This window comes from Xenopus tropicalis, chromosome 6 (genome assembly GCF_000004195.4).
Source record: "Xenopus tropicalis strain Nigerian chromosome 6, UCB_Xtro_10.0, whole genome shotgun sequence".
Classification (NCBI taxonomy): Eukaryota; Metazoa; Chordata; class Amphibia; order Anura; family Pipidae; genus Xenopus; species Xenopus tropicalis.
In genome coordinates this window covers 61,439,197-61,455,704 of record NC_030682.2, presented here as the reverse complement: position 1 = coordinate 61,455,704, position 16,508 = coordinate 61,439,197, and the positions used below count along the sequence as shown (strand labels likewise).

Below are 16,508 nucleotides of genomic sequence, written 5' to 3'. Positions count from 1 at the left end.
TGTAGGAGGGTAAAGGAGTCCCCACAAGGGCTGGGCCTGTGTTAGGGTTGCAAGATAGAGCTGATACCCTTTCTAGGTTAAAGTTCCCTGGCACTTCTGTAACTGGCCAGGAGTGCCCTTGTCTTTAAAAGGGGGAGTTGCAATGTAGCTCTTTGTCTTTGGACTCCACTTGTTGGTGTGTGTAGTTGGTGCTAGGGAGCATGAAGTTGGAGGCCTCAGTATGAGAAGCATTGGTGAGGAAGGATATTTAAATAGCTCACACTAGAGGCGATAGATAGGTTGAGGGTAGTAAGTACAGCAGCCAGAGGCTCCAAAAAGGAACCACTATAGAGCCTCAAGCTGTTGGATTCAGGAATAGAGAGATCTAATGAAGATGAAGAGCATTGTAGGTAACACTTTAAGCTGGAGACTGGTTAAACGTGCCTAGCTAACTAATGCTCTGACTCTGCCTCAGTACCATCCAGGGAAGTAATTGTCTGAAGTATCTGTTAAGTGAGGGGTGTAAATATAGAGGAAGGAGACCCTGCCACTGCAGGAGGGCCCAGGAGTATAGAGAGCTGAGTAAGGCCTCAATTAAGAAACTTCAACATATCTTGGTAAAATAAGTCATTTTACTAAGGTTTTGGGGCCCTAAACAGATATTACTATGCGGTAATGTCTAGTTATGCCATTATGTAAAGTAATTGTATATTATACGATCTGTGAAATAACAAGAAAAGACTGTATAGGGGACGCCACAAAAGGTGTAAGAATTTTTTGGAGTAAAAGTGGTGTTAAAACTGGTATAAACACAATCTCTATATTTACAAACAGAATTCCAGCTCAACTACCACTTTTCTTTTTTTCATAAAAGAAAGAAGTTTCTGAACGTTTGTGAAAATGTCAGAAAAACAACATTTTAAAATTAAGTAAAGCTCAATTTAACTCATCCTCAGCTTTGCATTGCTTCCTCAAATCTCTATGGGGACATACTACTCATCATATATCAAACTCATGGGGACAATCAACCTATTGTCAAGTTACAAGCCCCATTTTCTGTATAATTAGAAAAGAATAGCTATAGGTGTAAACACCTTATTAGCATTTTTAAAACAAGAAAACAGTGTATTTTATATATAGAAGTAGTTTATTGTTAAGATAAAATAGGTGACTTTCCTGGATTTATTATCAATGTTGTAGTTTTAGTACCACACAGCTCCATCCCCCTCCCCAACATGTCAATTACACTTTTTCCAACTTATCTGTGCCCCCACTGCATGTCCAGAACTACAGAGCTGCTTAACAGTGTTGGCCACCAACTTTAGCTGTGTCACTTCTGTCCCTAACATCCATGTTGGCGATCAGAATTCAGGTTCATGCGTGCTGAAGGCCAAACTGTGATATTGGGCTACTGCTCATGTTCCTCAAGTGGCCAAAGTCATATGGCCAAAGATGGTGGTGTAGCTCTGCAGTTCTGTATGTGCAGTTGAGTTGGTGCACAGTTGAGTAAAGGCAAGTATAACTGATGTGACTGGGAAGAGGGAATGAAGGATCCATTCACTGGCACAAAAATTTTCCAAAAGGCTTTACTTCCCCTTTAACAGGTGACAACACCTACTGAATATTAATCACATGGTACAGCTTTAATCAAGTGATGAGAAATGAACTGAAATTTTAGTGATAAAGTGTGTGTTATTCAATATCTGCCTTTAAAAGAGGTAGGGGATATCTTCTCTAAAAAGCAGAATCATTTAGAAAATGTTGGTAAAATAGTTAGGTAGTTTAAAATTTGTGAAAAAGACAAAAGGTTCTCATTTATGTTGGCAGATGCAGTGAGCAAAGGACAATTTCAAATGCAATTGCCACGTTTTTTTTTCCTCTAAAGGGCAGTATTTTTCCCCAGAATGTATACAGGCGTTGTGCCTAAGACCGTTGCTGTGTTTGCCACATCCATGTCTGATTTGGCAAAATAGTCTGTCTTGTCTCAATTTGGACAAAATTGCGAACGTCCATCTGGAGTCATTTTCAGTGTTCAGCGTGCAAGTGATGCCTGTGACTGATTCTTTAGGTGCAAGGGTGCTGCACTTGTTGATGCAGGGCATAAAGGTAACTCTGAATCTACCAGTTGGTCAGAAGGTGGCAGTAGCTCCAGGGTTCCCCTGCATCATTAGGTGCAACAGCACCTGATTTGGAACAGAAAGCAGCAGTGTTGGACTGACCCACCAGGATACCAGGAAAACTCTCGGCGGGCCCAAGTGTCAGTGGGCCCTCCTGCTCCTTATCATTTGGCCTACTTCATGAATATGAAGAGGAGAAATAGATGGAAGAATAGATGTTAGCATATAAATAAAAGAGACTAGGAAAAAAAAGAGATTGGGTGAGGAAAGTTTGGAAGGTGGGCCTATGGTCTAAGGTTTTCTGGTGGGCCCCTGAGGTCCCAGTCGGACACTGGAAAGCAGGAAGGACCGAGCAACACTGGGCGCAACTACATGGAAGTGCGAAGAGCTCATTTTGACGCAAATACCTTTAATGAAAGTGGTTTTATGTCCAACTCATTGTGGGGAAAAGTGCAAGTTGCCCACGGTGTCCGGTGGACATAAGTAAGCCCAAAATATGGAACAAGTCTGTTTAAAAGACAAATTCACAAACGTAGAGATAGAGGTTTGTAAATATCATGGGAAATATGACAAATCTAGCTCCACGTGTTCAGTATTGCTTTTTGAGAAAAACAAGGCAGAGAGAGATGCTTTAGAACAGAAAACACAACGCTCTACCCAATAATAAAATTTATTGTAACTGTTTTACAACCTGATAACAACTTGACAACAGTGCCACCTCCATTGGTAAAGCAGTAGCAGTGTAAGGCAAACAGTGTCAGCATAAAATGACAGGGCCAGGTGGACAATCTTCACCAGATTACTTGTCCCATGAAGAAGAGAAGGAAAAGACGAGCGTAGATAAGGTCACAAAAGGGTTTACTAAAGACTAGTGCCAAATAAAGACAAAATTGTTGCCAGTTTCTATGGCCAACCAGAGAGTGGTGTTATGTAATAAAGTTCCAGAAATAATGTATGGGGAGAGCTGGGATATCACTTTTGTAGCACTTGTAGCATAAATAAGAAAAAAGAGTCTATTGTTGAAGAACAATATTTATAAATGCATTATTAGTGAATTGATTTATAATAATTTATATAATGTGAAAATAATTAATTGCTAATTGCTAATTGGCCATTATTACATTCAATGATACATTCATAAACTGGTAATTAATCTACTAGATGGAGTCCATTTTGACAAAGAAAAGGTTAGGGAATTCTTACCTGTTCTGTACTTGGTCCCCCTAGTGGTGGACCAAGTGCTATTATAATATATGTCAAATTAAATATTTGGTCCTTTATCTCTGTTACATTACATTACATTAACATTTATTTATAAAGCGCCAACATATTCCGCAGCGCTGTACAATAAGTGGGTTACATACATTGGACATACAGAGTAACATATAAAGCAATCAATAACCGATACAAGAGGTGAAGAGGGCCCTGCCCAAAAGAGCTTACAATCTACAAGGAGAAAGGGTTGAGACACAAGGTGTGGGAATGGGCATGACCAGAGTTGTGAGAGGTGGGGCACAGGGTATTGCTAAACTAGATTAGGGTAAGCCTCTCTAAATAAATGTGTTTTTAGAGATTTCTTGAAGGCAGAGAGATTGGGAGAAAGTCTGACAGTTTGTGGGAGCGAATTCCAGAGAAGGGGGGCAGCCCTTGCAAAGTCTTGAATGCGAGCGTGTGAGGAGGGAATGAGAGAGGAGTTGAGGAGCAGGTCAGTAGAGGAGCGTAACAAGCGGGTTGGATGGTATCTAGAGATGAGTTCAGAGATGTAGGGTGGGGCAGAGTTATGGACTGCTTTAAATGTGAGGGTCAATAGCTTGAATTTTATCCTGGATGGTAGGGGAAGCCAGTGCAGGGATTGGCAGAGCGGCATGGCAGAGGAGGAGCGGTTGGAGAGGTGTATGAGCCTGGCAGCAGTATTCATTATGGACTGGAGAGGGGACAGTCTTTGGAGGGGAAGGCCAATTAATAGGGAGTTACAGTAGTCCAGGCGAGATATTATAAGAGAGTGAATAAGAATTTTGGCAGCATCTTGTGTGATAAATGATCGGATTTTGGAGATATTTCTTAGGTGAAAGTGACATGATTTGATAAGTGATTGGATATGAGGGGTGAAGGACAGGGCAGAATCAAGGATAACCCCGAGGCACCGGGCCTGGGAAGATGGGGTGATGGTAGAATTGTTAACCGTTATAGATACCTCGGGAACAATGTGGGCGTTGGATGGGGGAAAGAGAACCAGTTCAGTTTTAGAGAGGTTTAATTTCAGGTAACGTTGGAACATCCAAGTGGAGATAGCAGACAGGCAGGAAGAGACGCGAGTTAGAAGCTCTGGGTTGAGATCAGGAGAGGAAAGATAGATCTGAGTATCGTCAGCATAGAGGTGGTACTGAAAGCCAAAAGAACTGATTAGTTTGCCAAGTGAGGAGGTATAGAGAGAAAATAGTAAGGGGCCCAGGACAGAGCCTTGAGGAACCCCAACAGAAAGAGGCAGGGGAGAAGATGATTCCCCATTGTAAGAGACACTGAAGGATCGATCTGAGAGATAAGATGAAAACCAGGATAAGGCAGTGTCACGAAGGCCAAGAGAGCGGAGAGTCTGGAGGAGAAGAGGGTGATCCACAGTGTCAAAACCAGCAGAGAGATCGAGAAGTATTAGTAGCGAGTAGTGTTTTTTGGCTTTAGCCGAAAGGAGGTCATTTGTTAGTCGGGTTAGAGCAGTTTCTGTGGAGTGTTGTTGTCTAAAACCAGATTGTAGGGGATCCAGGAGGTTATTGTCAGAGAGGAATAGCGTCAGTCGGTTGTATACTAGGCGCTCAAGCAGTTTGGAGATGAATGGGAGCAGAGAGATAGGTCGGAGGTTAGTAGGATTGGAAGGATCTAGGGAGGGTTTTTTCAGAATAGGGGTTACAAGTGCATGTTTCAGTTGGGAGGGAAAGATTCCAGTAGAGAGCGAGAGATTGAATAGATGAGTTAAGGCTTTGATAAGACAGGGGTTGGCATTACGTAGAAGTTTGGTAGGAATGGGATCAAGCGGGCAGGTAGTAAGGTGGGAGGAAGACAGCAGTTTTGAGACTTCCTCTTCAGTCACAGGGGAGAAGGAGCCAAGAAGAGACTGGGGAGCATGTAGGGAGGGAGGGGAATGGTTATGGGGATTTAGTTGTGCAATGTCACTTCGGATGGTGTCAATTTTATTTTTAAAGTGCTCAGCAATAGCTTGAGCAGTGACTGAAGCACACGGAGGGGGCGGAGGAGGGGACAGCAGAGAGTTAAAGGTAGAGAAGAGTTGTGCAGGTTTTTTAGAGAGGGAGTTAATAAGTGCAGTGAAGTAGGTTTGTTTAGCTTGGCAGAGGGTGGTGTTGTAGGAGAGCAGAGCAGATTTGTAGCTGCAGAAATCTGACTCTGACCTTGATTTGCGCCAGCGACGCTCAAGTGTACGTGACTGTTTTTGGAGGGATTTGGTATGAGCAGTGTGCCAGGGTTGGAGCGGTTTGGGCCTCATGCGTTTAGTCTTGGCAGGAGCAAGCACATTGAGGGCAGTGGTGAGTGTGCTGTAGTAGACAGTTACTAAACTCTTGTAACTGATGTCACATAGAGCTATGTAATTGGGGTTAATGGGTCAAAACCTTCAGATTGAGATTTCCTTATGTTAGCAGTAACTGTATTTACTATATATTTTAATACAGTTATGTTCAACCCCAATCGATTTATGCTGACAAAAACTGTGTATGTATATATGTGTTTATGCATATGTGTTTATGTATATACAGTATGTGCGATCCCTTATCTGGAAACTGTTATCCAGAAAGCTGTGAATTACGTTAAGGGAATTAACCATACACATTTTAAACAAATAATTCTAATTGTCAGCTGCATAAATCCATATTGCAGGCTAAACAATCCTATTGGGTTGTTTTAATGTTTAAATGATTTTTAGCAGACTTAAGGTATGTGGATCCAAATTACAAAAGATCCTTTACCCAATAAAACCCAGGTCCTAAGCATTCCGATAAAAGATCCCCTTCCTGCACACAGTGTTTGTGACTGATGTATAAATATTATACGTGCTTACAAGCTGCTCACAGCCTATGTACTGTATATACAGAAGATTATATAAAGGGCATATAAACAACCTATTGCAAGGCTTTAGAAGTAGCTCTTGCTTAGCCTGGCTGCCAGTCAGGGCTGATTCACAGTTGCAGGGTCCTAGAGCAGAACAATGATTCTGCCTGCCAGTGCCTACAGATCCGAATAAACAACAAATAAGCAACATCTGCTTCAGCATATGTGTTTGGTAAAAAAAAGTCACAAAATAAAAGAATTTGTAAATGCCAAAAGCAACACTAAACTGCCAGTGCAACTGTAGAGTGAATTTTTAATTGCACATGCATGCAGGCAGACTGAGGGTATTAGTCTCACATATGTCTTGTTGCTGCCAACTTGGGAGTATAGATGAATTTAATTAAATACGGATTATGCTCACTCCCCAGCCCTATTACTTATTTATAACAATAGTACAAATGACTGATAATAATGTAGTCATACATCACACACAGTGCAAGAAAAAACTCAGTTTTTTATTGCTAATTAGTCAGGAATATGTGCAGTTTGTGGTATGTGAAAATGAAGTTTCTACATGCGGCCATTTCCCCCACAACACCATAAACATAAAGTCTATTGCAATGAAGTAGCCAGAAGCAGCTTGATAACATAGCATAAAGAAGACACGAAGCAGTCTAAACACTGACTGTCATGGGGAGTCTAGAAAATTAACCAATTGGATGAAAAGTCTCGCCAAGTTATATTAAGCTCAGGGACTATACCAAAGGGAGAGGTGATTCAGCGAGATCACTTTGTAGGCTTGCACTCCACAGCACAGCATGTCATCCACAGCTAAAATTTTTCTGAATACGTTTTAAAATGTACGCATATATCAGATTATACAATCTACAATTTAAATTTCATAATTTACAATATTATTGCAAGACTTATGCGTTACGAGGAATGCAAAGGTTTTTCTAAATTTTAACTAGATCATTTCCCACTACTTAGTTCATTTTATTTAAACTTGAACTTTTATTTAAAATTATTGTTTATTTACTAAATAGTTGATTTTACAAATACGCTTTGGTGGAATATAGAAATACTGTAGAGGATACTGACATGTTTCTCTTTAATAGCTGTGCCGCCTATAAGTACCGTGCAGCTGTAACTGCACTAAACACGTTCTGTTTGTGCATAGACATCACTGTTACATCAGAAATGGGGGAGATTGCTCTGCAGATTTACAGCAGGACTGTTATGTCCTGCCAGAAGTTGTTAGTTTAGCACAAAAAGTGCCCTGAGCGTGCTGGCAACACACATGCTGCACTTGGGGTGGGGTACAGGTAGGGTTGCCACCTCACACCTTTACCACTGGCCACATATTGAATCCACATAATGGCTTTGGCTAATTAGCAATTAATTCAGATGCATGCTGCAGACAAGTGTTTCCTCCTGCTTTTCCCTGTGGTAGTGTTATGCATTCCTCCACCACTGGGGAGCACAGGATGAAACACATCCCATTCTTTCTTATGGGGCTGTACTGACACAGATGCATGTAAGCATTCCACCTGTGTTTGGGACCTACATGTGCTTGTTTCAGTATGGGCATATAAGAAATAATGGGATGTGTTTCATCCTGCTCTCTCCTGCGGTGGAATGCAGGAGAATGCCATTACAAGAGGAATTAAGCAATAGATAAATCAGTTCAGTCCACAGCATTCATCCAAATTAATTGATGATTAGCCAAGCCAAGCCAAGCCATTGAATGTTGATTCAATATGTGGTTGGTATTAAAGGGGTTAGGGGATGTTAAAGATATTTCAGATACCGAAAGTCGTTTGAGGTAAATAGGTAAGGTTTATTAGACATGTAAGTGGGTTCTGAACAAAACCAAGAGTCAGAACTACAGAGCAAAGACAGCACTGGTTTTTTATAGACTTTGTGACATGGTAGAATACAACATAATTACGTATGATTATGGGTGTTACTGATTTGAATAATGAACTGTTCTTCAGCCCTCAAGGCAAACCAAGGCTAGCTTGAGAACAGCATCCATTCAAGTCAGGGGGGACTAGGTGATAATACCCGCCTTAGAGCTTTAATTTCATTGGTGCCAGAATGAAGGATAGCATGAATTGCTTCACAACATGCATTATGGAATACTGAAAGGGGAGAATAGGAAATCTGCACACACAGAATTTATTCTTTATCAGTGGCAACCCTAGGTACAGGGCATTTATAGAAATATCAAAGCACTACGCAAATGAGCAGTTTTCATGTTTCTTTGGTGCAGTTGCATATTCCCCCCAAGTGGACACATGCTGTAAAAAGAAAGTGAGCCCATCTGATCTTTAAGGGAAGATTCTCAGAACTGCTCCAGTGCTGAAATATTAACTCTTTTGGTAGACAGAGACAGACAGAAAGACCGAGCAGAAGCATTGGGGAGTCCTTAGATCAAGTATACCCAGAGATTAAGTTATTTTCCAAACACACTTTTGATTACTTATCCAAAAGGGGAAACTTTAAAGTGATACTGACACAAAAAAATGACATTTCAAATGAATGTACATTAAGTTACCTATAGGTCATGTTAATCTCGCCGAAATGCCATCCCACTGGCTGGAATGTGCCTTGAGAGGAAACTTTGGCGACTTCAGCAGCGCCGCGTATGCCATCCCACCGGCGATTTACATTCTAGCCAGTGGGATGGCATTTCGGGGATATTTGTCACGCTGTGTCATACCCCTAAGACTTCCTCAGACTGGACATAGTTATGAACTTAGGGGGAACTTCACAAGTTTAACAAAATTTGTGGTGTACATGCTAGTCTGCCCTTGCGGTCTCATCTATGTAGGTGAGACTATATTGCAGGTGAAGACACGTATATCGCTACATAGGTCAACAATTACAGTAGAGGGGTTTTTAAACATTATGTGGAAGTGGTACATACTGAATGCTTTTTAACCCTTTAAGTGCCACAGATCATAGAATCTGTGGTCTGTGAATAAAAGTACTGAAGTGCCACAGGTCCTAAATTGATGGTGTTTGAAAGTGGAAGGTTTGATAAGATGTTTCTTCAAAACTGCCAATTTAGAGAAAGCATTTCGACTCCATAGTCTGAAGTAGAAAGTCATGGGCAGGGGCGGGCCAAGCCGACATGCACCTAGACAAGTGCGGGCACATTTTCTTTGAGATATACTGTATATACATATAGTGACAGATTTTGCAAAAATCTTGTGCGTGGTGCACGAAGGATCAGATTAAATGTGACCCATAAAATCTGATGGAAATCTACTGTGGAGTTTAGCCCTTAATTCTACTAGATACTGTACTTAATTAGAGTGAAATGAATCTGGAGAAGATAAAATCCAATTATTTTTTTAACTTTCATTTTAACTTTTCATTTTAAGGAATGAGAAAAAAAGTTTTTTTTTTTCTTGCATTAGTATTTAATACTTTTATAAGCAATAAAAATGATAAAATAATTAAAACCACAGTATGTTTCTCTAGTATATTTATACTGAAGATGTTTTCTGTGAATTTTTGAATTGCTGTACAGGCCATTACTTAACAGGATTGAGTTACATGCCTTGAGGAGTAGTTGATTATTTCATAGTAAAATCCCATAGTATTTGCATGTGCTTCAGTTGGAGAATATGCAAATAACTTGTTACTGCATAGAAGATGTTTTTAATGTAATACTGCAAATAAACTTGTTTTTGTTAAGCTCTGCGTGAGTTTTGTCTTCTTTGGAAATATCCCATCTAGACATGCAAATATTGGAAAATATTCACAAGGACATTTTTTATATTTATCATGTTTCTAATGTACCTGTCTGTCCACTCTGTAAGTGAAATGGGCTTTATATATTAACAAGCCAAGGCAGAAAAAATTAGCAACAGTAATAAATATGGTTAGTGATGAGCGAATCTGTCCCACTGCGCTTTGCAAAATGCGGGATGTCGCCATGCCTGGCGAAAAAATTCTCTCATCACTAAACATGGTCCTTAACCAGGGGAAATCTCCTTTTAGGCTTATAATAAATTTAAGTGTTTTACTTGCATAGAGATGCGCTCTGCGCTGTTGCATTCCTCTTGCCTACTGTTATAAATTAAATGTCACTACCACCACTGACAAACCAAATGGTAGTTTCAGGGTTCCCATGGCAGCCTGCATCAAACGGCACATCATAGTTTCACCAAAGAGGATAAGGTGCAACACATCACCCTCATGGAGAAAACTCTAAATTACACCAACCAGACTTAAAATTTTTAATGCAAATGCATCAGACTCATGCTGAAGTACAACTGTCAGTTATGAAGCATCAGCAGCAATTGCATCTTTCCCTGGCAACCACAATTATACTGGAATAATTAGCAAATGCAGGAAAAGGGGGGAACTGGCAGCACTGAGGGCAGCTGCAAACATGGGGGAGAACAGGAGGCTGACTGAGCAACCACTGGCAGGGGCCGGTGTAGTGGGGGGTGGAGAAGGGACAGTGGAGGTTAATGAGGGAGACAAATTTGTAACAGTTAAGAGGGGCAGTAGGGGACACAAGGGTAGGGGGGCTGGTTCACAGCTTGTACAAACCAGCAGATTTGCCGCTTTAGGTGAAGATGCTGGGGAAGGCAGCTCTGAGCTGGCATGTATGGAGCAGGCTGACTCTCAGAGCACCCTGGGAGCCGGCACCTCTAATACAGGTGGGGGGAATAGTGCTAGGAAGGGAAGGCAGGCTATAGTTGTAGGGGATTCAATTATTAGAAAGGTGGATAGGGTAATTTGTCGCAAAGACCCTACATGCCGAACTGTGTGTTGCGTGCCTGGTGCTAGGGTTCGGCATGTGGTAGAACGAGTGGACAAATTGTTGGGAGGGGCTGGGGAAGACCCGGCGGTCTTGGTACACATAGGTACCAATGACAAAGTTAGAGGAGGGGGGGAAGTCATCAAGAACGATTTTAAAAAGCTAGGTGCGAAGTTGAGGGCGAGGACTTCCAAGGTAATTTTCTCAGAGATATTATCTGTGCCACGAGCAACATTAAGAAGGCAGTGGGAGCTTAGGGAGATTAATGCGTGGCTGAGAGATTGGTGCAGGGAGGAGGGCTTTGGGTTTCTCGAGAACTGGGCTGATTTCTCAATCGGCTACAAGCTCTTTGCCAGGGATGGGGCAGCTGCTTTGGGGGAAAAGATGGCTAGCGGGTTGGAGGAAATTTTAAACTAGGAGTGGGGGGGGAGGGTGCAGCGGGAAATTCTGTGGTAGACAGGATAGATGAGGTAGTGGGCATAGTAAGGGAAAATGGGGGAGGAGACTTGCTTCGGGATACTGATAATGGCAGGGAGGCCCATAAGTTGTTTACACGTCATTCTCACGCCGGTACCAGTATTAAATGTATGTTTACCAATGCAAGGAGTCTGACTGGTAAAATGGGAGAGCTGGAGGTACTGGCGTTGGAGCGGAAATATGATGTGATTGGTGTTGCTGAAACTTGGTTGAATGAGTTTCATGACTGGGCAGTTAATATTGGGGGGTATACATTGTTTCGGAGGGACAGGGGCAATAGAAAAGGAGGAGGAGTGTGTCTGTTCATTAAGCAGGAATTAAAGGCAAATATTAAGGAGGAAGTGATGGGGTAACAGAGGGAGCTGAATCCTTATGGGTTGAGCTTCTCACAGATAGTAAAGAATCTACCAAACTAATTGTAGGGGTATGCTATAGACCCCCTAATGTAAGCGAAGAGGAGGAGGCCCAGCTCCTGTTGCAAATAGAAAAGGCTGCTAGTTTGGGGCAAGTGATAATAATGGGGGATTTTAATTACCCTGATATTGACTGGGGCAATAGTACTGCCAGGACAGTGAATGGGAACAAGTTTATAAACTTGCTGCATGACAACTTTATGTCACAAGTTGTTGAGGAGCCAACCAGGAACCATGCTATACTAGATCTAGTGATCTCTAATGACCCAGAACGTATAGCAAATGGGCAAGTGGTTGAACCCCTGGGTAATAGTGACCATAATGTTATTTCATTTGATGTTTGGTGCAGGAAACAAATTTACACGGGGGCAACAAAGACAGTGAATTTTAGGAAGGCAAATTTTAGCTCCTTAAGGGCAGTGCTTCAGGGCATAGATTGGGGCATTATGTTTTCTGATAAAAACACAGAGCAGAAATGGTTGTCATTTAAAATGATATTAAATCATTACTGTTCTCAATTCATTCCATTAATAAGAAAAAGTAGAAGTGTTAAGAATCACCCTATGTGGCTTAACTCTGAGGTAAAGAAGTTAATAGGGAAAAAAAGGAAAGCTTTAAAGAAATATAAGTCAGAGGGGACAGTAGCTGCGTTTACTGAATATAAACACTATAACAAGTGTTGTAAAACAGCAATCCGGAAGGCAAAGATAGAAAAGTTTTTTAAGTATATTAATAGTAAAAAGATGCAGGTTGAGGGTGTGGCCCCATTGAGTTATAGTAACAATATGGTTACAGCGGATACAGAAAAGGCAGATGTGCTTAACCAGTTCTTTTCTTCTGTGTATACAGTAGAGGAGCCAGTGGGCCAAGTCCCACCCAATAGCTGCACTGTTGCCTCAGCTCCAACTACACAGTGGTTGGCACAGGATATGGTGCTTAAAGGGTTACACACGATAAATGTAAACAAGGCACCTGGGCCAGATGGAATACACCCTCGGGTACTGAGAGAGCTAGGGGCAGAATTACAGTGGCCCTTGTTTCTGATATTCTCAGACTCGCTTTCATCAGGTATGGTACCTAGGGATTGGAAGAAGGCGAATGTCATTCCTATATTTAAAAAGGGAGTAAGATCTCAGCCTGGCAATTATAGGCCTGTAAGTTTGACATCCGTGGTGGGCAAGTTATTTGAAGGCTTGTTAAGGGATCACATTCAAAATTATGTAGTGGAGAATGGCATTATGAGCAGTAATCAGCATGGCTTTATGAAGGACAGGTCATGTCAGACCAATTTAATTGCTTTTTATGATGAGGTAAGTAAGAAGCTGGACAGTGGGGATGCAGTAGATATAATTTATTTGGATTTTGCCAAAGCATTTGATACCGTTCCCCACAAACGACTGCTTTCTAAGCTAAGGTCTATTGGTCTTAGTGAAGTCGTTTGCACATGGATAGAAAACTGGCTAAAGGATCAGGTACAGAGGGTGGTTGTTAATGGTACATTCTCTACTTGGAATAAGGTTCTCAGTGGGGTCCCTCATGGTTCTGTACTGGGTCCACTTTTGTTTAACTTGTTCATAAATGACTTAGGGGAGGGTATTATAAGTAATGTATCAGTGTTTCAGATGACACAAAACTCTGCAGACCAGTCAATTCTATCCAGGATGTGACATCCCTGCAGCAGGATCTTGACCAACTGGCAATCTGGGCAGCTAAGTGGCAGATGAGATTTAATGTGGATAAATGTAAGGTCATGCACCTGGGATGTAAAAATATGCAAGCCCCGTATACCCTTAATGGGACTGCACTAGGCAAATCCATAATGGAGAAGGACCTTGGAGTCCTTGTAGATAATAAACTTGGCTGTAGCAAGCAATGCCAGGCAGCAGCTGCAAGGGCAAACAAGGTTTTGAGCTGTATTAAAAAGGGGTATAGATTCACGGGAGGAGGGGGTTATTCTTCCCCTTTACAGAGCACTGGTAAGGCCCCATCTAGAATATGCTCTTCAGTTTTGGTCTCCAGTGCTCAAACGGGACATTATTGAGTTATAGGGATGTAGCGAACCCGCGCAAAAATGTTCGCGAACCCGTTCGGGGACTTTCGCCAAAACTCGCGAATATTCGCGAACTTTGCAAACCCCATAGACTTCAATGGGAAGGCGAACTTTAAAACCTAGAAAAGCCATTTCTGGCCAGAAAAATGATTTTAAAGTTGTTTAAAGGGTGCCACGACCTGGACAGTGGCATGCAGGAGGGGGATCAAGGGCAAAAACTTCTCAGAAAAATACTTGTAAAAAAAACACCAAAAAAAGCGCCAAAAAAAACCGCAAAAAAATAACGCAAAAAAAAAAAAAACGCAAAAAAATAACGCAAAAAAAAAAAACGCAAGCTATTCCTATGTATATGCATAGGCGATAAAACGCGGCGGAAAAACCAAGGCGAAAAAAACACGGCGCCAAAAAAAAACGCGGCGAACCCAAAGTGGCGAACATCGGCAAAAGTCCGCGAATTTTCGCGAACGCGAACACCCGATGTTCGCGCGAATTAGTTCGCCGGCGAACAGTTCGCTACATCTCTATAATGAGTTAGAGAGGGTCCAGAGAAGGGCAACTAAGTTGGTAAAGGGTATGGAAAGTCTCAGTTATGAAGAAAGACTGGCCAAGTTGGGTCTGTTTACACTGGAGAAGAGGCGCTTAAGAGGTGACATGATAACTATGTATAATTATATAAGGGGATCATATAATAACCTTTCTAATGTTTTATTTACCAGTAGGTCCTTCCAACGGACACGAGGGCACCCACTCCGTTTAGAAGAAGGGAGGTTCCATTTAAATATTCGGAAAGGATTTTTTACTGTGAGAGCTGTGAAGTTCTGGAATTCTCTCCCCGAATCAGTCGTGCTGGCTGATACATTATATAACTTTAAGAAGGGGCTAGTTGGATTCTTAGCAAGTGAGGGAATACAGGGTTATGGGAGATAGCTCTTAGTACAAGTTGATCCAGGGACTGGTCCGATTGCCATCTTGGAGTCAGGAAGGAATTTTTTCCCCTCTGCGGCAAATTAGAGAGCTTCAGATGGGGTTTTTTGCCTTCCTCTGGATCAACTAGTAGTTAGGCAAGTTATATATAGGCATTATGGTTGAACTTGATGGACGTATGTCTTTTTTCAACCCAACTTACTATGTTACTATGAAAAACACAATGTATTTGCAAAGGTGCAGTACACACTTTTACCAGCAGGGGGTCAAGGGTAACCCTGAAAGCACAATCCTGTCCTGGAGCTCAAGGCTTAGCACAGGCTCCCAAAAGAAACCAGTCTGCAGCTTCCAAACTGTTCTATGCTGCTACCAGGTGGTCATCATCTTCTCTATATTCATTTCCTAAGGCCCACCCCTATAGGAAGTGGCTTCTCTGATAGCTCTAGGTAAGTGCTTCATGAAACTTTACTTTGTACAAGCATTTGCAATGTTCTATATAAAAACAAAGTTTTTAATGCACACACATTTGTATGCACATGTGGCAAACATAGCTCTCAGTAAGCAGTTCTGTTAGCACCATTTAAAACATACTTCCAGCACAGCTGAGGCACATGCTTCAAACAAAACAGGTCTCAATTTGTTAACCAAAGCTAAAACTATAAAGCTATTTACATAAATTACTGGCCAGTAAAATTAACATTTAAAAATTAAGAAACAAACAAAAAATGTTCAGCTATATTCACTCCATCACAGTAATTGTTATTGAAAGTAATGTTTGTGTATCCCTTTCTGTCTGACCGTTAAAACAATGTAACATTAAGTTAGTTATTTTTTAGTTCTTTTAAAGGGGCTTAGATCAACCATGCATATACAGGTATATATGCAATAAACACTATTTGTTTTCCTCACTCTTTTTGCTGTATCATTGGTTTCCCTATATATATATATATATATATATATATATATATATATATATATATATAAAATCACATAATAGAAGGAGGGCACACATCACAATGGTAAAATGCCTGGGTGCCCGGTACTATGTTGGAAATACAGGAAACAGAAGACTCAGCACTCACAGGTCTTAATGAAAAAAAAACAAAAAAAAAATCTTTAATGTGCAAAAATCTACATTTCTATGACAATTCAGGCCCTAAGTTGTGACTGAAATGTCATTTTTTTTCATCAAGACCTGTGTGTCCTGAGTCCTCTGTTTTCATATATATATATATATATATATATATATATATATATATAATTGAACCCTTTTATTGATTCCATCTTACACAAATTTGCAGGCATTTTATTTTAACTTACCTGAGATGCTGTCATAGTTGAATGCTCTTGGATATTCTTCTTCAAAACTCTGAACCTAAGATATACAAAATATAACATCAGCTAGACACTGCAATGATTAGATAAACTATATATATATATATTTATATAATTTATTTATAATCTTTTTTTAAACTGTGAGAATCTCATAAGGCTCTATAATGAGTGGTTGTAATTTTGAAATATCCCAGCTCTGCAGATGAAGCCATCTTTAAAAATCACATGGCACTGGGGCCAGATTTGTACTTCTTAGACCCCTGGGCCAACCCCTGTCTGCCCGCTCCCTTGCCCCCACCCTCTCAAGTGTGCATGCACTTTCCCTAACTCCATCAGCAATAGGGACTTTGCATGTCAGAGATTTAAACTGTCAA

The 16,508-nt window shown here is 41.0% G+C and overlaps 1 protein-coding gene across 3 annotated transcripts in view; it reads right to left on the bottom strand.

Moving 5' to 3' along the window:
- The window catches only part of itprid1 (ITPR interacting domain containing 1), a 74,822-nt gene that overhangs the window by 14,808 nt on the left and 43,506 nt on the right, over positions 1–16,508 (bottom strand). For all 3 annotated transcript variants that reach the window (XM_012965494.3, XM_031903845.1, XM_031903846.1), the window contains one exon: positions 16,120–16,174. In XM_012965494.3, coding sequence (XP_012820948.2) covers positions 16,120–16,174 — 55 coding nt within the window. The remainder of the gene's footprint in view (positions 1–16,119; positions 16,175–16,508) is intronic.